Genomic DNA, 21,547 nt, shown 5'->3' with positions numbered 1-21,547 from the left:
ACCTAATCCCCTAATGGTCTCGCCATCTTCACGCGCCATCCCTGCAGGGCCTAGCAATTAAACCTCGGAGCAGAGATTCAATCTGTTGAATTGCTAGGCCCCTGCAGGCCTGGTGCTTATGGTAGGCGGGGAGACCATTAGGGAATAGCGACATCTATTTCAAGTGGGTCAGTCATATTTGATCCAGGGAACAATTAGTCCGAGGTTCATCTGTTCTGAATGCGGCCTTTGAAACGAGGACTAACCGGTTCGAGTCTAATTACAAAAACGCAAAAGCACAAGACCAAATAAATATACTAGCGGTTCAAAGCCAGTGGGAGCCCCCTTAAGCCCATACACTCTCAAGTATAGCATTAATTCACCTTATGGAGTTTTGCTTTCATTTTTCTTTTGCGAATCAATCTTTTATTCTAGCTATCCAATATAAATTATTCAAAATTCAATATAAAAATTCAACACAATTGGATAGTTGCATTTCTTGGGCTTCTCTTATATATTTGTTGTTTTTTTATCTCACTCGACACAGTTGTACTCATGTCGATTATTTCTACTTGTTCCAACACATCTCAGGTTTGACGACACATCAACGTTGAGGCACCTGATCCCACCATCAGTTGGGACAATGTGGAGATCTTGGTCCGTGACCATCCGTGATTTAATCGAGGGGTGAAGGAAGCCATTTATATTCGGGGTAGGCACAACCTGTCTCACATCTGGGGCAGTCTTATAGTGAAAAGGTCTCACTAAACTGTTCACAATACACTGTCACGTAATTTCAGAGTGACTGAAGAAGTTCCAAGCGTTGAGACGAAAGCTCTCAGGTACGCTTTCAGCTTATTGTGTAGAAATTGTACAGTTTTAAATTTTAGCGTTATGAATAACACTACTTAACAGATCAATTTTTATCTGAAGACATATCACATTTATGATTACTGACTCCTTGCTGCTGATGGATTTTATCCATTCTAAATCAAGTAATTAGATAAAATATTTAGATTATCTGATGTTGCCATTTAAGCCTTGCCTATAGAACTTCCTGATATTACTTTTATCCTTTATCCAGAATAAACGGGGCACGACGTTTAGGGGTGCTTTCCCAGAGATTTAGATCGATCTAAAGATTAAGTTTCAGATTGACCTAACTCCCTGGGGGTTCACGCTAAATTGCAGTCAGCCGAGCGGGCACCATAGTTAATTACCCCCTTACAGCTTTTAGTAGGCGGGACAGACGCTTAAGCCGGCCAAGCTGACAGTAATCTAGTGAGACTCGATCCCCACAGGGATAGATCGATCTAAAAATCTATGGAAATGGGGTGTACGTCTAGCTATTTCACTGCACTCTCTGGAGAAACGGTCTGGACAAAGCTCTATAAAGAATCTCTTTTCACCTTATTCCTAGATTGGTAATACATTCTTGTAATTGGTTATATCATATTTTAGGCTCAGATTTAACAAGCATGAGGCTATGTTTTGGTATTATATATACTATATAATATTTATTCTCAGTATATTTTTGTATGCGTCTGCATATGCATGAAAACAATTATGCATTGCAATTTGTGTAACTGCCAAATTTGGCCAAACTCATGATCATCAAATCGAACAAAACAAAGAATATTTTTCCACATTCACCAAACGTTTACAAATGCTGGTCTCATCTGTTAGGTCTTGGTAGATGGTATCCATTTATGCTCCTGCGATAGAAATTAAATACAATATCTCTCGTTAGCCATAGTGAAGCAGTATTTCATCAGGCCTGATATAACAGTACGAACTAGGTTTCATTGCCATGCCCTGAAAGCGACGTGACAACATACGAACCGATATTCAACATCATTGACATTTTGTTGATAATAGTATACTCACAAATTATAAACAGGCAATGCGTGTACATGTAGTTACTAAAGGTAATTTTTTTAAGAATTGTAAATGGGAGTGCTAGCACATAAAACTTCGTGCTAATTGAAACTATTATGATATTTGTCAAATAATTATTTTATTATCATATTTATGGACGTCGGCACTACTACAGTAGAAGGGCTATAACCCAGTGCATAGCAACCCGTGTGTCGTGCCGCAGTGTAAATACCCCAAGCCTGTTCGAATGCACACTGCGGTATTTCGGTGAGAAAATGCAGTCACCAGCGATATATGCCAGAACACCTCGAGATATCATGAGAGGGTGGCAGTATTTGACTACCCTCTACCAGGTCGACAGATTGATTTTATACAGATATTCACAGATATAGCTCTAGATAAATAGACAGTAATTTGGCTCTCCTTTTCCATTTTTCCCTATATAATCTGCCACCCTGGTACCGAGGGAAAGTGCTTGCATTTCACGGAAAAACGCCCTTGAAACCGAATAAAGCGTATATCGATATTGCTACAGTCACATAGGTCATTTTCATTTGCCCAGGTGGATGCATACGTTACAATGAATAAACATTAGTACGTTTCCGTGCAACACACTCTTCGCTACACGAACCCCCAATGAATATAACTGATCAAACACATTTTATCCGACATCCGTGGCACTTTTTACTTATATTATCAAACACTATTTGACCTGGCCTAGGGACAATGTAGTATATCAGTGACGATGTAATAATTAAAAAAACTATTGGATCTGTTTCAAGCGTAATGAAGTAGAATTGGGTCAGTGAAAAAGATACACCCCCCTCCCCCTTCTTATATAGGAGAGAAGGGAGGTCTGGATTGTCTGGGTTACTCTATTCAGACCGGTTTTATCGGTAAGAAAAATTCAGGAGGCCGGGGAATAGGCCCACTCTTTGTAAAAATTAGATGGTTTAATGCAATTTTTTAAGCTCAGCTGTTGAGTCAAATGAATTCGCTTTTTCAGAAGTAGCCTCCACAACCCCTTTGAAATTGTGGGCTTCAGGCTTCATCCTAAATGCTGACAAGATGTCCTTTGTTTGGCGGTTTATAAATGATAAATGCTAATACGTCAAATCAAAAGAGAATGGATAGTGCGCAATGCGCAGTATTACAATAGAGCTGCCAATACATGAGTAGATCTAGCAACCCTGCAAGATACTTGTTTTTTCATTTGGCGTGCGTTACTGTTTACGTACAATTGCCCTAGTGAAGGATAGCGACTGTAGTGATCCCAGAAGTTATGGAAGAAATGTTTGTTATCATAGACACAGGTGCCTCCTACACATTAAGCAACGTATTTTGGGTGTAGAACTACCTGTGTTGCGTGGTGTGGCAAAAAGGCGATGGAGAATCTCATTAATGTAAACTAATTCGACTTACTGTAGACTTAAGGCACGACGGGCGCATGGGGAAAGTGCCAAAAGGATGCTATATGGAAAGGTCACTCATTTTTGTGGCTTCGAGTTCAAGTTCCTCTATCAACAATCATGTGGTTCGGCTATTGTTTTCCGTCCAGTTAATACGTCTGGTATCTGGGCTTTTATGTTGTAACGGCTAAAAATAAATGCTTATAAATAAATCACCGAGTTCTATGAATGAATCTGCATCATCAAATAGCGATGACTTTTTTACAGGAAATACCTTGTAAATCTCATTTAGACACAAGGAAGATATAAATCATTTATAGTTATTAGATCTCTTTAGGTGCGTAAAGACTTGGATCGGTTTAGATCTAAATTATGTCGTAAGACGGCAGTATAAATAGGCCTCAGTGACCGTTTTAACAGACTACCCGTTCGTTCAGGGGTTTCTACTGTACAGAAGTAACCAAAAATAAAAAACTTTTTATTATTATTTTGACCCGTCTAATCGACTGAACCTCAAGTTTCAGTGATAATCATCATATATAATATACGTTAGCAACATGCGATTTGCAAGGAAATTCTTTGATAATCTTGATTTCTTTCTTCCATATGTTTCGATGATAAATAAAAGTGGAGAATCGACTCAGACCCTACCTATTCCCTTTACTGTACTCCTAATAGAATAACTCATTTAGAGTCAAGCTGGGTGAACGCCCCGTCTAAGTAAAATCAACACGGCAAGACTGGAGAACGAACTAAAATACAGGTAGATGACTTACATAAAAACCTTTAAGACAGCGTGTTAGAATGCAACCTGGACTACGACATTGACCAGTACACACTGACACGAAGAAATAACCCTTCACCCCCTCCCCAACCTCCTTCGCAAAGAAATTTATTATAAAATATGCCGAAATTTAAGATCATTTAAAGCATTATGCAGTTCTGTTGTGAGACTCAGACCAGACTTAATTGATTGTCTTTGGTTGGGTGACAAAGGGTATATTGGTCTATTCCTAGGATGACCTGATCCCTACTTCGATTCTATTGACCCACCAGGTGTGGTCTGAGGTATTATCAATTTAGTTCATTCTACTTCCTGCCAGCACACGACAGGGTTTCACAAAAGCAAAATGTGTCCTTCTTTGCTGCCATCCTTTAAATCTGAATACAATTGACAAGAGATCTATCATGTATCATGTTTAGGACATCACATGATAGATGTCACGTTGGAGCAGCTTATTTTAGCACACTGATTGATTTTTCTCAACAATTTGATTTATGATCTTTAACATGTATGGCCTTCATTAATCGTACTGTCGTAATGAAAATTTACTGGGACGGGGTAGCTTCTATTAAAAAATATTTCTCTGTAAGTATAATAGAGGTCAGGGATAATTTTGCTAGGATATATTGCTGTACCACGACCACTGCTAGTTTAAGGCAAACGAGATACTTGTTTCGTTAGGAATTCCCCATGATCTGTTCAACTGATAAAACTGGCCCGTGTAACGAGGTGATTTCTGAGTTTTAGCAACCGGTTCATGATGCACTGTTGTGTATTTAAAGAATGTGTGCTTATCACATTGTAAACATCATCTTAGAAGAAGACAACGATTTTACCTGTAAACGAGGTAAAGAGATGCTTTCATGAAACGGCCCCTTGACGCCGTGACGTCACGCATTGCAACTCTATTGGCCAGGACCAGGAAGTCTTTATTTTTATCCTAAACTTTCCGGGTCGATATGATAAGGGTTAGGTGGCTAAAAGGGGTTTAACACAAGATGCTTAAATGAACAGACGTCGAATAAAAAAACAGCCCCAAAAGCACGTGATACATGTAAGTCAGGTCAAACAAGACTTGTCAGTTCTGTTTGGATTTGCCTTGCAGATGACAGTATGGACAGCGCCCGTGAACGTTGCGCTTACTTAGAAAGCTCAGTGGATGTCAGTTAATGATTTTGCTGGAAATATACATGGTGAACTTAGACAATTTTGCCGAGAAAATCCTTGATCATGCTTTCAGCATGTCAGCAAATCTTGGCCGTTTCTGCCACTGTCAACTTGTGTTGTCTGACGTTTTTTCTAAGTCGACGTTGTCTGCGGGCTTTAGGCGACAGCTTTTTAGGGGAAAAGGCTGGGTTTTTGCGTAGACTTTCCATTCTCGATGAAGACAATGGGGCACCGATCTCCAGACTGTAAGTATACTAAGGCTATATATTTTTCTTTATCGGTCTCTACTACTCGCGTTTGTTATTTAAATTGCAGTCTACTTGTACCGTGCTCTAGTGGGGTATCTAAATAGGAAAGTCAAGAATGCTGAATGGGGTGATGTGGTGGGTTGGAGGGGGTGCGGGTGAGGGTGAGGGGGGGGGGGGGGGGTTACCAGTGGGCCAAGGTTGGGTGATCAGATGTTTGACCCTTTTTATTGTAAGCACAAAAGTGACATTGTTTATCCATTAGTCTCTTATATTTTGTCCCATCTTGTTGTTGTTGTTTGAAAAAAAGTACATATGTACCCGAGCTACTAGAGCATCCGTATTATTTACGAGTGCATTGCCCGAATTTTCTGTCTTAATAGCGCACATTTAGTGCATGCACGATGAACAGTATATTACATACGTCTAAAAAAAACTACAAAGTAATGCTATTGCAAAAAAAATCGGTCAAATGTAGGTATAGCTTTCGTGTTAGTAACAGATTGATATTTAATTATTTGCTTTAGAAAGGGGATAGGAGAAAATTATGTGATTGACGTTATGTCCTTAAATCTGCACTGTTGATTTATTGTGGTAAGACTCATAATTAATGCACTTTAGAAAACTTACTTAGTCTTCGCAGTGTCATTACTACAACAGGAAATGAGGTTTCAAATCTCTGACGGGGCACAATAAAGCAAAATTTTAATTGCAAAAAATTATAAGGGCCATCATCTCAACTTGAGTCACGTTACAATAATATTCAGGTAATATTTACTAATTGGACTAGCATTAAATCGACGTGATAAGCCATCAATTGATCTTGAATAAAACATAAAACCCGATAACTTGATCGAAGAATAGCGATAATTTAATCTTAGTGGGAATAATTGTTCGATTAAGAGCAAGCAAAGTGCCTTAAAACACATTCGGGAATATTGACTGAGATGTGACACGAATCTGAACTACGACCTAAGCTAATATTTGACTTAGCAATATGTAAGTGCTCTGATATTTACTATTTTAAAAAATCTACATGTACCAGGAAGTTTTTGTTATCATTTATTGGCATGGATAAGATCCCGATATCTAATTGAGAGCATTCAATTTAGTATCCCCTAAATTCAAAATCTCTCTCTCTCTCTCTCTCTCTCTCTCTCTCTCTCTCTCTCTCTCTCTCTCAAACCCAACGTAAAATTAAATTCCGTAACTATGTGACAACTCTTTCTAACATATGGATTTAATTCTTGTGAAGTTGATATACGGATAAAACATAAATATAATTTTGAAGGCACACAAATACTTCTAATTTCGGGATATGTCACGGGTTTCACCAGTTCTAAGAAATCGGCTGGCGGTCGCTTGAAACCCAAACCAACAGAACCAGATACTCTGGTCATAAAAACACGTGTAAAAACAAAAACTCTTCAAAAGGTCGCCGATATCCTTGAGTTGCGTGTGAAACATGGGTTCTCGTGTACTAGTCGTTCGCATTTACAACAGACAAAAACCCTTGAGCGCGAAAAAAATATCGGAAATAACCTTCCTGTAAACTTAGGTGCTTTTTACTGGCAGGATTTGGGATGTTGAAAGATGATCTGCTTTATTGCCAAAGGCATGACACAATTTTATCAGCTGTGTTACTAACAAATGCAAATTAGTTAAATACCATTGGATTGAATTCTGCTCCGGCGGAGCTGAGATTTGACGAACAAAGAGGTGTAAATACTCTACGCACTTCTTTTGATATGCATTCCAGCAAGCTTTGTTATAATGGGGAATGCAGGCTTGTGGCAGCTGTTTAGATTTCATATCTGTTTTATACGAGCCAAAGAAGATAACTGGGTAATAAGGAAATATATAGAACCAACGATAATGGTAACAGCTGTGGGAAGCTAAACCTCTGATCATATTTCTAGCTTGCGGATGTTTTCTCACATAATTCTGTTTATACTGATCCAATATGTTCTTTGAACTGGTGAACAGCATATACATACGTTATATAAAGCATATGCAGTATACATGCCAGTATATTAGGACGTTCCTCTAAATTGTCTGGGTACAAGGCCTTATCCTGAAAAACTGATGAAACGCTTTCTCCAACTGTATTTGATCAAATTACTTTTATCCACTTCTTTCCCTATCAAGCTCACTGTAATAAACTTACGTTGAATGCGAATCAGCATGTTTATAGCAGACGGTGGATGTGCCCTTTTTCCGCCTTATCTAATCAACATACAGATGAACAACGGCCTTTAGAACGTTTACTTAGTAATAAATCTCTCACAAATACCAGTCGACCGCAGATATCAGGCTGAACAGCGGTTTTTTGATTAACCTCTTACCATGGAATTTTTACATGTTAGCCTTTTCAAACGTCCGGGTTGCATGGCTATAATTGTTTTCTACCAAGATGAGTGGTCTATTTATTTCAAGATTTCCAATTGAGAGAAAAAGCGGGTCATCTACTCATTAAGATAATCCCAAAACTGAAGATAACCTAATATATATGTTATTCTATAACTGATAATGAGTAATGTAGCCAGAGTTTTGTAAACTTGGAACATATAAACTTGGATGAAGTTGCCGTGATACCAATGGCAATCCCTTTTCTGCAGCACAAGTTCCCAAGACCGATAACAAAGCAACTGAGACAGACTCTTCTTCCTGACCGTTTTTTTAGAGCCTGATATGGATGTTTGTCTAGGTCTAGTTTTACCGTTTATCGATAAAGCTGTCATATAAAATCATATACTAGATTTTGTAGTTCTAATTTTCATTTTTAAACAATTTTTTGCTTACGAAAAATAACTGAAAAATTGCATGTCGCGCAACCCGAGAGCTCGCTGTGTATTACACGGACGATTAGGTGAATTTCCTAAATATTTGAACTGTACCTTAAATTTATATACACTCTATTGGTATGTATACAGGTCGTAAACATACGAAATTCAAGAGGTAAAAACTAATTCAAACGACCCGTAGTTTCGGGTCAAGCTACCTAAGTGAGATTTAACAATAAGAATTAGGCGTGGTAGCATCTTGTGCTGCAAATGATTGCTCTTGTCGCAACGTTTCCCATGCATTTCACCCCAATTTAATAGAATGATGTTTTTTTTTACATTCTGTCACATACTTCATAAATGCTAGTGTAATTGTGATACTATTTTCAAGACCCGGGTTCTATGTCAACACACAATCTCTCTCTCTCTCTCTCTCTGAACCCGTACTGTGGAGCCATTTCAAAGCCATGACTAAATAAATTGTGTAATTAATTAAACAATTTACAACAACAACAGCAATAATAATAATAATAATAATAATAATAATAATAATAACAATAACAATAACAATAAGAGCTATTGCTTTCGAAAAGCCTGGACTACGTTTTACTGGTACATGTCACGGATCTGTCATTGTGTGCCTTTAGATACAAGTGTACAGAAAATCATTTTATTCGTGGTTTTAGAAGCGATTTTGTGGTCATTATAATCCTCGCACTCGCTCTCCAGCAAATGGCGCCTACAACAGGACGGTTCATATAACATCTGCTGAACACACTTCTGAAGTTATTTTATCACCAGGAGGTTGAAAACGGGTTCACTTTCCGTTTCAGCAGCAGTAGTGGCATTTGATGGTTGTCAAAGAGGGAAATAACAACCATTAATTAATACCATCAGAATTCACGCAAAGAGTAAAATGTATCTTTAAATGAAAACCAAAAAGAAAATTTAGAAGATAACGCCAGGGCGAGGAGTTCATATGGGACTGAATTGTGTTGTCGATATTTATTTCATGAGAATTCTTAGATGCAGGATGGAATAGGGTATTTGCAACATCACAAAATACTTCTCACTGTGCTTTTCATATTTGTTTCAGAATTTCATTCCATTCCATGTCTTGGGCTTTGTTGATATTTGGTATATATCTGGCCAAGGCAACACCTGTGATGCGTCATCCCTTTGTCACACTTAACACACTCCTAGGTGGCAACGCTGACACAAACCCTAAAGTTACGCCAACCACCAGTTATTACGAGGACCTCATAAACGTCGCATTCGCCATCAACATTGGCAAGTACGTCTATAAACTATGCCAGGACTGTATCCTTGTCGACCATGTTCTTTTCAAATTAGACAGTATTCACCACGTCGTTACTATAGCATGCTACAGCATTTTTCTACTTTTCCGAGAAAATATGGTTCTTGGCATTACGGGATTGTTGATGGAGGGGAGTCCTTTGTTTGTTGACTGTGCGAAAATAATGAAGCAGGGCAACTTGGAAAAAGACAGCAAGAATGCGTATATTTCACTGCTGATAGCATCGCTTGTGATGACGTCGATGCTGCGCCTAGTTGTTCCAGCGATTCTGCTGATTGTGTCTGCTGTGACAGCGAGCCCATTCACAATGCACTACGCCTCACTATCCGCCTTCTTCCTCAGTATTACATTCTTCACCGTGCTGAGCCTATGGACACTTAAAGCGGGGGCAGTATCTCTGAGAAAAGCCGTTATTGTCAGAAAAATGCGCACTTTTGAAAAAGCTCTCCAGCCGGTCATAAAAAACAAGGCCCCTTTAGAAGAGAGGGAAGTTATAGAACTGACAAACAGATCGTCAATTTCAGTTGTGAAAAACGACTTCCAATATTCCAGAGCTTATTCCAATATTAACGTCAACTGCCTAGACACCAACGATGTGCCCCAAAGAAATTTATCGGCGAACAAGCAAGTTAATAAAGTGAACGTGAAACTGTTACTGCAATATTCCAGGGACCACCAAACCGGACTCGATCTACAAGACACTGCTATCCACCTGCCTTCGGCTTACGGTCAAGAAAACACACCTGCTGAGACTGGGGTGTTTTGAGATGCGGAGTAATTGGAAACAAATTTTCTGTAATCGCCGTTGCCTTAGGCGTTCGGTTAAGGGTGCATACATTTATATCGGGTAAATGACGATGCGCGTTTTCAGTGACTCACATATTGTCCATGATGATTCCATGAAATTTTAATGTATGCATCTCTATAGCACTGCGTTGTTATGTAAGTGGAATAAGTGATAAAAGACTTGATAGTTTTTGTAAAATCTCTATGGCACGTAATTCAAAATCTAAGCCAATAAACGGCAAGTGGTTCAGTTTCATCTGTAATCTTTTCTTTTTTTATCTTCTTTTGTTTTTGTTTTTGGTGTTTTCGTTGTTATGATAATATTTAGACTTCTTCGAGAAAGCTGATAACATTCCCCAAATTTCTAAAATAAGGTTAATTTATTCGCTGACTACCTTCTCGGTCATACGAGCTCCTAAGTCGTGACTTTGGATTACCACTACGACTTAGGTGGGCCAATAATTATAAACAGGACATTTAAATATAGCCAATATACTATATGAATTCCGACACGACTTGTTCATAATGTAGTCAAGTGACTTTAAAAAATGTGGTTAAATACTGCCCCATCCTGACTGAAAATGTAATGTCGGCTGAATAGAGGCTGTACACATGACAGTCTGATGGGAGACGGGCCAAATACTCGACTTGAGTCTCTCTCTCTCTCTCTTTTTTTTTTCTTTTTTGAAGCACTGTGATAACAATTGACCATATTTAAAGCAGTCCAAAAGTTCCAGAAAATCAGTCTATTGGATTTTTTTTAAATGGTGTAGATTACGGTAGATCTTTACCAGGTCAAAGAAGACCCCTCCGTCAGTCTGAGTCTGTGACTGAGTTAGTACGATCTACTCTCATTCAGTGTCCTCATATTCATTCATCTGGTGATCAACGCATCTAGTTTTACCTTCACAATATTTGGCCCCTGCAGACCGTTACGCTAGCTATATGACACGCCACGAACTCTAGGGTGCATTTACGATGTTAAATGAGGTCGATCTTTCTCAGTCACACAGACTGTAGCCTACTATTAGCTCACCTTAAGCAGCAAATTCAAATCTCACTGCCCAGAAGAGAATTGTTTATTAACAGTTGCTGCTGGACGAAACAACCAAGGCTTAATAAATCACAAATTACATGACAATCAATGACAAATAATTTATCTACTTGTCCGCTATGATATTACTCGAACTCATCACAAAAGGATGTGACCAAGGATGTGACCCTTGCAACCGGTCATCACTCTTAAGATTTATGCCCCTGGCTACATATTATGACAACTTGTATTTTGGCAACCACTGTATGTGTTTTTACATGTAAATTATAGTCCATCTAATATGCATGTAGGTTTCAATATAATGAGGTTTGAAGGGCGGGACTCTGCTTGTTACAGACCTTTCCAAAAGCACGACCTCACCGCCGTCAACCTCAAAACCAGCAGGTAAGGCTTCTTATTTTAGGACTGTTTTGCTTTGCAGGCGCATTTTATTATTTATATCATATGGGGAAGGAAGGGTTGCATTAACAGACCACCTTTTTGAAAAATGAAATTGAAAAACATGAGATACAATACAACTGAGATACACTACAACATCTGGCCTTCATAGACATCTCTTTTTCTTAAAAAAAAGTTAGCAGCGCAGCGGACCGTGTCCTAGATGAACGATAACCCATCGTTTAATGCTCCTCGATAAACAAACAATTTAGTATACATGCAGCTACGATGGAGGATTAAAGATGTGAAAATTAGGTCTAAACATTCAACTAGCGATCATAAGATCTCAGTGCGAAATCTCATTAGGAATGAACATTTAAGATTTTGCCCGAAAATATATGCACCTGCCTTTCCATACACTGACCACCAATCAACTTTTGCATAAATCCTCACCATCTTCCACGGCCGCTATTGTACTGCCATGACCGATGTCAGACATGATAGCATACAACCGCCTATGATGCCTTCTGAATAATAAATGATTTTGTAAACGCAATCTTAGGTTCAATGACTCGAGGTTCTAGTATGACTTATATATGTACAGTATATGTAAAAAGGCGAGCAGAATTCATTTTTTACTATTGTATTTTTGATTATTTATTTTATTTTATTTCATTTTTATTTTATTTTTTATTTTTGCATATATATAGAGACAAGTTGTGCTATATGTGCTTGTATTACATTTTGGAAACCTTGTTTTGTATGTAGTGTGCGAGAGCGTGGCAGTTATTATGATTTCTGTTAAATGTATTTTGCTAATATAATCGTAACATTTTATAATAGTATGTACGGTCGAGTATCAGGTTTGTGCTTTACGCGCATGTCTTGTGTGTATTTTGTTCTCGTAGCTTTTATATCTAGTCAATAATTTTTAAAATCTTTCAAAATATTAAGTTTAATCTTATGTCAGTTGTGATTTTGTCATACGTGTATTTAGTGCATTTAGAAATGTTTCAGTGTACGTGTTTTATACTTTATTACTAAAATTGCTTATATTTACCTTGCCCGTCTATATGCAATAAATCAGATACATGTCTTTGATCGCTCATTGACAGAATTCAATAAACCAAGGCCCCTAACTTTTGGTCCAAATGTGTAAATATATTATCAACCATTAATAAGCCTTACCCCAAGCATCAGACTGAAGTCAACTTCTTTGCTTTCCTCACGACACAGTAAAAATGAATATAAATAAATGAATAACTAAGCTGATAAATAAATAAATAAAATAATAATTGATAATGATAATAGCAATAACACATGTATTATAATGTACAGTGATGAAAAATAATGTCATTTTTTATCTACTGTACCCGTCATCACAATACATGAAAACTTGCGAAAAAAAGTTAGCATTGATCCTCCTCTGATATAGACACATTTTTGAATGTTTCTGGCCACTGCTAACTTGCAGTGCAAAATATGCGGCACGGTTAATGTGTCATATGCAAGGAGGACATACGTGCAACCGTCGCTACAAAAAAAGACATTAATCAGCAGTCATAAGCTATCTGTTCTAACAGGTATAATTAAAATAATAATTTGTTAATAATAAGCCCGTGGTGAAGTGCGTTTTAATTTGCAAGCTTTTTCATTCCGTCATTGTGTTCAATGAAATGAATTTTATTGGGTCCCATACTTGTTATGAAGCACTTGGACAAAATACAGGGACTAATCTCATAGGTCTGGCCAGGCGCACACAGGCGTACAATCCGATCAATGGCTTAGCCGTATATGTTGGCCAAAATCAATGAGGATTGTAGATGAGCTTCTGCACCTTGCTCTGCTGGCGCCTAGATCTACAGGTTTTAGAGCTAAAACTTCACATAGGGCCAATTTTTTTTTCATACGAAATATCTGGTAACTGCAGAATCGAATCGATAGGCCTAAATAATCAATAATTATCCAATAGATAGATATATAGCTGGATAGATAGATAGATAGATAGATAGATAGATTGGACGGATTGGTGCATAAATAATGCTCACTGAGGGATGGATTCATAGACAAGAAAGTTTAAACACGGGAAATTCAGGAAATTAGCTCTGTATAAGTCAGAGAGGGCTCACCTTCAAACGTGGAACGGGGTAGGTGCGTACGCTTTTTTTATGTAGCGTTACAATTCATGACGTTATAGTGTTAGAGCAGGCCCGTAGCCAGGGGGGTTCGGGGGGTTCGAAAGAACCGCCCCTTTTGCTGGGAAAAGGTCCACTCGGGGTAAAATTTGATCTAGGTACATGACGTTTTTATGGAAAAAGGTCCACTTTTTCAGAAAAAGAACCCCCCTTTTGAAATTGCTGGCTACGGGCCTGGGCCCGGTTGCACCAACAGGGCGTAAATTTACTCGGCTACGACTGTCGTAAACAGCAACGCCTGGCGTCCGTGCGCCAGGTTTACTCTCCCTGCTTACGCCCGTTGCACCAAGACAAAAACTGATCGTCGTAACTACGCCCGAGTAACGCTCCGTTGCGCCACTGGCCAACAATACGTGGATGGTATAATTGGGCAAATGAGGAGTTCTCAGCTGCAGTCATAATGGAATGATGACATAAATAAACACAAAAGGAGCATTTCAGTGACGGAGAAATTCATGAGCTACATTATTCCATTTTGATTTAGAAATAAGAACGTTAAAATACGTTAACTTTGCTGTTGCCTGGGATATATAGCAATAAAATCGTAAATATATTCCGAATCAAAATATTATTATAGTATGCTATGTATGCTATTATAGTATGCTGTTGTAAATGAGAAAAACGCGTTGGAGGCAGTACGTATTTCTATTAATGGATTTGAACACTTTCACATTTGTTATTGGAACATTTGAGTCTGAAAATAATCAAAAAAAGCCAGCATTGCTTTCTTTTTATAATTTTACTACAATTTCATGACCTTTTTTATCTATGGTTACACCGTGAGGTATCATTTAATTCAATCGAGCTTACATCTTGGAGATTGAGAAATACAAGAGACCTAATACATATTATATGAGCCTTAAAATGTTGATATTTTAAGCTTTCGTCTCTATGTTTATATATAGTAAAATATGAATGATATAAAATGTGAATAAAAAATTACTATGGTTTGTTATGGTTTGTCAAAAATCGTGAAAAGAATTAAAGACACCGTACTGCTGAGAGCCAAGGCGTGTCGACATGAGTGGTAAGATTTAATTTGAACACATGCATGTACATGTACATGGCTACACACATAATGTATTTAATAATCACTTATATATATATATATATATATATATATATATATATATATATATATATATATATATATATATATATATAAGTGTATAAAATTAGTTTTTTAAAAACCAAGCTATACAGACGGAAGTTTTGTGTAAGAAATAAACAAAAAACAACCCACATAATCTACGTTAACTACGATAATTGTCATCAAACTCTCTCTGTGCCAGCCTAGCCATAGTGGAAAACGAGCTACGACCTACTTACTCCACCTAACTAGCAGACGTAAATTTACGACTAAGTTAAGACCGACGTAAACACTACTCCAGTTTGGTGCAACTGGCTTTTCTCGGGCGTAGCATTTTGCGCCCGGTTTACGCCGGCGCAACTGCTACGCCTCACTTACGACCGGTTGGTGCAACCGGGCCCTGTAGAGTATCAGTCTCGTTTTTACCAAACGTAATTAAACAGCGTAGTTCGAGCCGTGATATCTAAGCATGCATAACAAATGCAAGAACTCGAAGCATATGCTGTCTAGCCCTTAAGGTCTTGTCTCTGCAAGCTGCTCATTTTCTTTGCAGCGTGAGTGCCCTCCAGCTGCATCTGCCTGGATCAGAGCTTGAGATTAAAAAGGATGAGTTGGGAAAGGCGAGGGTTATCGACAAAGGCTGTTAATTATTTCCACTACTGACCGACTCACTCAGCCCATAGTGGTCACACGATGGAAAATGTGGCCATAGTGGTCACACGATGTGAAAATGTCGGTGATTTGTGGCCAGCGCCAAACAATGTCACTGCAAGGTCTCCGTCACTACTGTTCATGCAAGAAAAAGATCGTAAAGAGCTAATTTTTGAGTCCTTTTAGTGGCGAAAATGGGCACTGGTGAGTTTCGCTCTTGGAAGAGGGATAATAGGTTATGATTTATAACGTGATTTTTGTTGCTGTGACAGAAAGGTCTATCTCGCATCTGGTGCTTTTAATTGCTATTATTTTGTTACCCTGTGCGCACTGTATGTATTCTTACTGTACAAGACCAGATGCATTTTCCACTTGCACAATATGGCCTATAACAATGATATCTAAAATTTTCCAGTGCGTCCATCTAACCATATCAACTTAGGCCTACATGACTTCTTTGTTTTCGGGATAGATTAACGCACATGCATGTGGGAGAAGACTTTCCGCGAAATACAGCATATAACTATTCAATTTATGCTAAAGAATATTTTCTATTCGTTCCAAATGTCGATTTCAGCATACGCATTCATTGCTGCAAAACTTTTTTTGTTGTTATATTTTCCGATTCGTTCTTCGCCGTCACCTGCTGCCATTAGATGCCTCTCATGATCTCCACCTTCGGCGCATTTTTCACAGCTAAATGCAGTCTATATGAATAAAAAATAAATGTTGAAAAAACCCGAGGATTTACCTAACATAAATGGCTTTGTGAAGTGTTACCCATTCTCCCGCAAGTGAAAGTAAAGAAAACGAAATGAGAAAAATGATTTAAACAGTGAACCGAATGAACAAACCCCATCAATAATTGTTGCTAAACATAAAATATATATGTCAGTCTCATTATTAATGAATTGCATCCATTTTCTGCATTATATGCGCATACCTTTTTTTTGTGAACGAAATGCTTTCCTGAATAATACTGCACTTTATAATATAAAGGTTTTTTCTGCATCCTTTAAGATAAAATATAAATAAAATATAAAATAAATAGATTAAATTGACAAAACAACTGGTCGCAATGCATGTATGCAAAAATCAAGCAGCAATCTATAATACCACAGAGAGCAACACAGGGTAATATGACAGTAACTGGTGTTTTGGTGATTCTATTTTTAAAAAAATTTATGTCCTTATAATTTTCTAGCCAGCACTGCTAAAATGATGTTTCATCTTATTTTTCTTATTATCAGTATTATTACACCGGGAATTGTATGAAAAAGAGTCAGTTACAATAAACGCTATACAATAAGAGTTGACTATGATTTTTTTTTCAATTTCATGAATGCATTTCATCTACGTCAAATTTACTTTCTAGATGTTTAGATAGGCTGCAAAAAATTGTTCAAAAATCTTAAAAGTCTGCAATAGAAAAAAACAATATGACGCGTACGTGACAGAGTCAATTGCTGAAGTGAAATTTTCGTGTACTGTATAACTTTCCATTCAAGTGTGCTGTTATCATATAATCCCCGTTGCTTACAGCGTTGCTATATTCCTTTTCAATCAAAATCTAAGCATGTGACTGATTTTTACCCTGATGTCAAATTAGGGAGGATCCGTTTTCCGTTTATGTCCTTGACAATAGCTTTTCAATTTTTAATGCCAAGTTGACCTTTTGACGCTATGGCTATGAGGATGACCCGTAGCTGACAGTATGCTCAGCGTTCATGGCAACGCGTTAATCGAGTCTGAACCAGTTTTACTATAGCCAAATAAGCAGACGGAGAATTAGCAGATCGATAGGGGCTCGAAAATGGTAACAGCTGTTTCTGGAGAGTGATAGTATTCTCTCACCAGCCAGTGTAACTAATGGAGGATACATATGGGAATCTTTTGAATTGGAACTATATTAAACTGTCGATATATTGATACTGCAGCCGTTACCGCTAAGCCGAAGATCAGCCGGCATCAGGGAGCTTTGGCCCTGTGTACTGAGATCTGGAGAGGGTATCAGAATATGGACTGTTTAAGACTTAATGCAAGCTTTCGCTCTTACCCATTTTCCCCGTGATAGCTGGCCAGACGTGACCAGAGGTGGACAAAGAGTGACCCTTGGTGAACTCCAATAATAGTCCTGCCATGTGCAGTGTTATATTCGATCCGAATAGGTGACCAGGTAGGTCGAGCGCGTCACGCGTTTAACATTTCATTAAGATATATCATACGCCTGCTACTGCGGCTGCGATTGCATTAATTTAAACATAAGCCATGTTGAGTCTAATATGTGCCATGAAACTGCAAAATTTACCAGGAATAGAGTGTATGAAGGCGTGGGTATGAGTGACACAGTAACCCTGGCCTGTGAAAAGAAACTAATACGATTTCATCAAATCGTTTTATCGCGCGTTTTAGACACCTCACGGTCATGGATAAAAAATATCAAGACCTTTGCATATATCCTCTGTTTGTTTTCTTTTAAAGTCATTTAAAATACATAGTGTCGTGCATTTCTAATGCCAAATTCATTTTTATTGGCGTTTTAGAATATGTAGGTGTAAGCACATACAGTACATATCAAAAAACATAAAATATGGAGTGCTAACGCATGAATTTTCGTGCTGAAATAATCTTGAACATTGCTTCTTTTTATGAAAAATTAAAATGCAAAATGTGATTCTCTCCTATTGTTCCAGTTCACGTATATTGATATTTTGTGGGGTTAAGGAAGTTACCTACCGCATCTCTGTGCATCTCTATACATCTCAAAAACCCATTCATCAGTGATTATTATTCGTCAATTCGTACCAATGATTATAACTTTCCTCTTAATTTTTGTTTTACAGGTATATTACATAGGAACCCATTCATAATGGCGCTATCAAGGATCGCTTTTCAGTTACTGATGAACATAATTAACCTAACGGGGGCAGCTTTTTGGCGGCTACTTGGAATAAAAATTGCCCGATTAGACGAAGAAAGCGTCTGGAGAAGATTCAGCGTGGAAGAAAAAAACCTCCTTCTTGACCCAAAGGGACCAGACCCCCACTGGAGCAAACGCCTTTCTCTGTCCCTGCAGTGCTGGGCCCAAGATTCCAAACTCACAACGTGTGGTAGACTTTTTTTGAAGTCGGTTTACGTGGATACCATAAGAGAAAGATTAAATGTGATTACAGCGTTAAGGGAGCAGGACCCAACTCAGGTAATTATGAGTCCTGGTTAACCTCAAATGTTTAATTATGTAAATGTTGATGGATATTATTATTATTATTATTATTATTATTATTATTATTATTATTGCTATAGTGGTCGAGATTGGAGATATGCTTGGTTTTTAATCTTTAATTAAGTTTGTAAATGGTTTGATTCCTTTGAAACATTGATTTTTTTTTTTTTTTTTTTGTTCTGTTAGCCAACGCTACATGTTCAAAGGGCGGATCCAGAGGGGCACCATGGGCATTTGCCCCCCCCCCCCCTTCATCTTCTTATCCACCCCTTCTCCTTTATGACCACCCCCCCCCCCAAAAAAAAATGAATAAAATAACATAAAATTATAACAAGCGAAACGATACAATATCAAACAATTTTCTACCCTTTTGACCCACATAAAAAACAATCAAACTGTCCTCGTCTACTGTTTCCCGGTGCAGCGAGGCAAAACGTTTTTGTCCTTGTGCCCCCCCTCCCAGCTAACACGTTACCATTACGTTACCAAAACGTTTTTTTTATAAATATAAACGTTATGGAAACGTTATAATAATGCTCTTTTTTTGTTGGGCTTTAGCAAAACACAGAATCCGCTAGTGATGTTTCAGCTAAACAGATTAACACGCCTCCTCCTGGCGATGAGTAGAATACAGAAAACCCGGTGCCTATACGAATACGAATACGAATGGAAACATGAGGAAACGTGTTAATCTGTTAAACTGATTGCATTCAGTGAGAGTCCCCGTGGAGTTGGATCGTTCTACGGAGACCAATAATTTAAATTGGAATTAGCCATTAGGTAGTCTGATGCGGATGGAGTATTGCTCTTAATAGCTCAGTCAGTCAGTCGTACAACACATCTTTTTAAACATTTTCCAGGTTAAAACAATATGCAAGCCAATCTTCATTGTCAGCAGCAATCGGACGGGCAGTACACTGCTTCAGGCTCTTCTTGCCAGTGATCCCGCTAACACGGCGCCCCTACTGTGGGAATTGGTTCATCCAACACGCAGTAGTCCGCTTCCCAAGGGGATTTCGGACCGTCTTGGTAAAATTGAACTTCTCTGCTTTAAAAAATAACTCCAAACTTACGAACAGATTTACTGCAAAAACTTGACATATTAAGAGGCTGGTTTATTAGCAGGTTTAATATTTGAAAAAGTAAAAAATGTGCATAGGCTTATCTGATATCGGTTGATTCTGAAATTAATATTCATTGTTTTAAGAGTAAATGCCAAGTTGATGTTTTTGTTGTAGGTTCCATTTAAATTATATTTATGTAACCCAAACTTTCTCACAGTAACCACCTGCAATTTCCAGATTTTTTCTATACAATGCGACCACAGCATAGGAAAAAACACCTTATTGCACCTACGATGCCTCACGAATGCTATCACATCTACCAAAGGTCTGAGGTGTGTAAGGCCTACATGGTGGTTGGCCAGAACATGGAGCCTTACAAAGCATGTATTAAAGCGTTGCCTAGGGAACACGTGCTGGAAATGTTCAGATTTTACAAGCAGCAGCTGGAATTGATCCTCAGCGGGAGAAAGGGTAAAAACATCCAACTATCGATTTTTTGTTTATTAGTCGATTAATTTATTGATCGCTACGTTGACTAGAAAATGCGTCGTTCACAACTTTCAGCATATTAATTTGCCAATTTCTTCTTCTGTTTTCTTATTTAAATTGCACTTTACTTCCAACGTATCTTTGTCGGTAGTAATTTTGCATACAGAAACACGAACCATGAAATTACAAAATCACATTTTTTTTTCAGACAAAACGCCAAAAACATTTATTCTTAAAGAATCGCTTCATTCCATGTTCATTGGTCCGTTGTTAGAAGTCTTCCCGGATGCAATGATCATCAACATTGTGCGCGATCCGGTAGAGTCCGTCCCATCCGCCTGCTCCATGATTGAGGATGTCTTTGCCATGGTGTACGCGGTCACAGATTTAAATCGCCAAGGACTCGGTCAGCGGGTCCTTGACCACACAGTAGACTGCGTATCAAACCTGTACAATTTTCGTCAAGAGCATCCGTCAGAGGCGCATCGGTTCATCGACGTCAGTTACGCGGACCTCACGCGCGCCCCCTTGGTAACGCTGGAGGCTATTTACACTAAGATGGGTCTAACTTTAACCAAGGCGGCCAAGGGGCGGATGATGTCGTATCTAGCTCAGAACCCCCAACACAAACACGGGCACCACGCTTACACTGCTGAGAAGTACGGGTTGACTAATGATATTATCCGCAAGAGATTGGGTGGTTTTTATTCTCAATGGAAGTAAGCTCGGCATAAACGTAGAAGTAGCGATGTAAGCCGTAATTGTGTCATTTCAGGTAGTAAGTGTTTTATTTGATAAATCTTCCGTTTTTGAGATGCACTCGTCCCTTTTGGTGTTGGTATTTGTATCACCTTTCATAGTTTGGATAGTAATGATTAATGATGCAAAACAATAATCATGCTAATATAAATTGATATTGAGTTTCTTTTTTTCTGCAATAAAGAAATCTTTTAGTTTTTAACTGCAAAATAAATAAATAACAGAAATAAATAAATAACAGAAATAAAGAAAATATTTTTAAAATCCAGTGTAAACATTGACAATAATTGTTAGA

The 21,547-nt window shown here is 38.1% G+C and overlaps 2 protein-coding genes across 4 annotated transcripts; both read left to right on the top strand.

Moving 5' to 3' along the window:
• Positions 1–525: 525 nt before the first annotated feature.
• Positions 526–21,407, top strand: LOC106172463 (uncharacterized). 3 transcript variants are annotated; one of them, XM_087011337.1, is made up of 5 exons: positions 526–821; positions 18,561–18,916; positions 19,801–19,969; positions 20,242–20,475; positions 20,702–21,407. In XM_087011337.1, exons 2-5 carry the CDS (start codon positions 18,587–18,589, stop codon positions 21,214–21,216), a joined length of 1,248 nt encoding a protein of 415 aa, XP_086867463.1. In that variant the 5' UTR covers positions 526–821; positions 18,561–18,586; the 3' UTR covers positions 21,217–21,407. The 3 variants fall into 3 exon arrangements, with proteins under 3 accessions (XP_086867463.1, XP_086867464.1, XP_013408649.2); XM_087011338.1 differs by lacking the exon at positions 526–821 and adding an exon at positions 17,199–17,893 and having other exon boundaries at positions 20,768–21,407; XM_013553195.2 differs by lacking the exon at positions 526–821 and adding an exon at positions 17,203–17,893.
• LOC106172464 (uncharacterized) lies at positions 5,038–10,612 on the top strand. Its single transcript, XM_013553196.2, has 2 exons — positions 5,038–5,462; positions 9,342–10,612. Exons 1-2 carry the CDS (start codon positions 5,281–5,283, stop codon positions 10,327–10,329), a joined length of 1,170 nt encoding a protein of 389 aa, XP_013408650.2. The 5' UTR covers positions 5,038–5,280; the 3' UTR covers positions 10,330–10,612.
• Positions 21,408–21,547: the final 140 nt, after the last annotated feature.

This window comes from Lingula anatina, chromosome 4, assembly GCF_051362555.1.
Source record: "Lingula anatina isolate TDL-2025a chromosome 4, LinAna3.0, whole genome shotgun sequence".
NCBI lineage: Eukaryota > Metazoa > Brachiopoda > Lingulata > Lingulida > Lingulidae > Lingula > Lingula anatina.
This window is presented reverse-complemented; position numbering and strand designations above follow the sequence as displayed.

Coding starts and splice junctions, on each gene's coding strand:
- LOC106172464 (XM_013553196.2), top strand. CDS start 5,281: ATGCTTTCAGCATGTCAGCAAATCTTGGCCGTTTCTGCCACTGTCAAC. Junction 5,463..9,341: donor GGGGCACCGATCTCCAGACT/GTAAGTATACTA, acceptor TATTTGTTTCAG/AATTTCATTCCATTCCATGT.
- LOC106172463 (XM_087011337.1), top strand. CDS start 18,587: ATGGCGCTATCAAGGATCGCTTTTCAGTTACTGATGAACATAATTAAC. Junction 18,917..19,800: donor GGGAGCAGGACCCAACTCAG/GTAATTATGAGT, acceptor AACATTTTCCAG/GTTAAAACAATATGCAAGCC. Junction 20,476..20,701: donor GATCCTCAGCGGGAGAAAGG/GTAAAAACATCC, acceptor TTTTTTTTTCAG/ACAAAACGCCAAAAACATTT.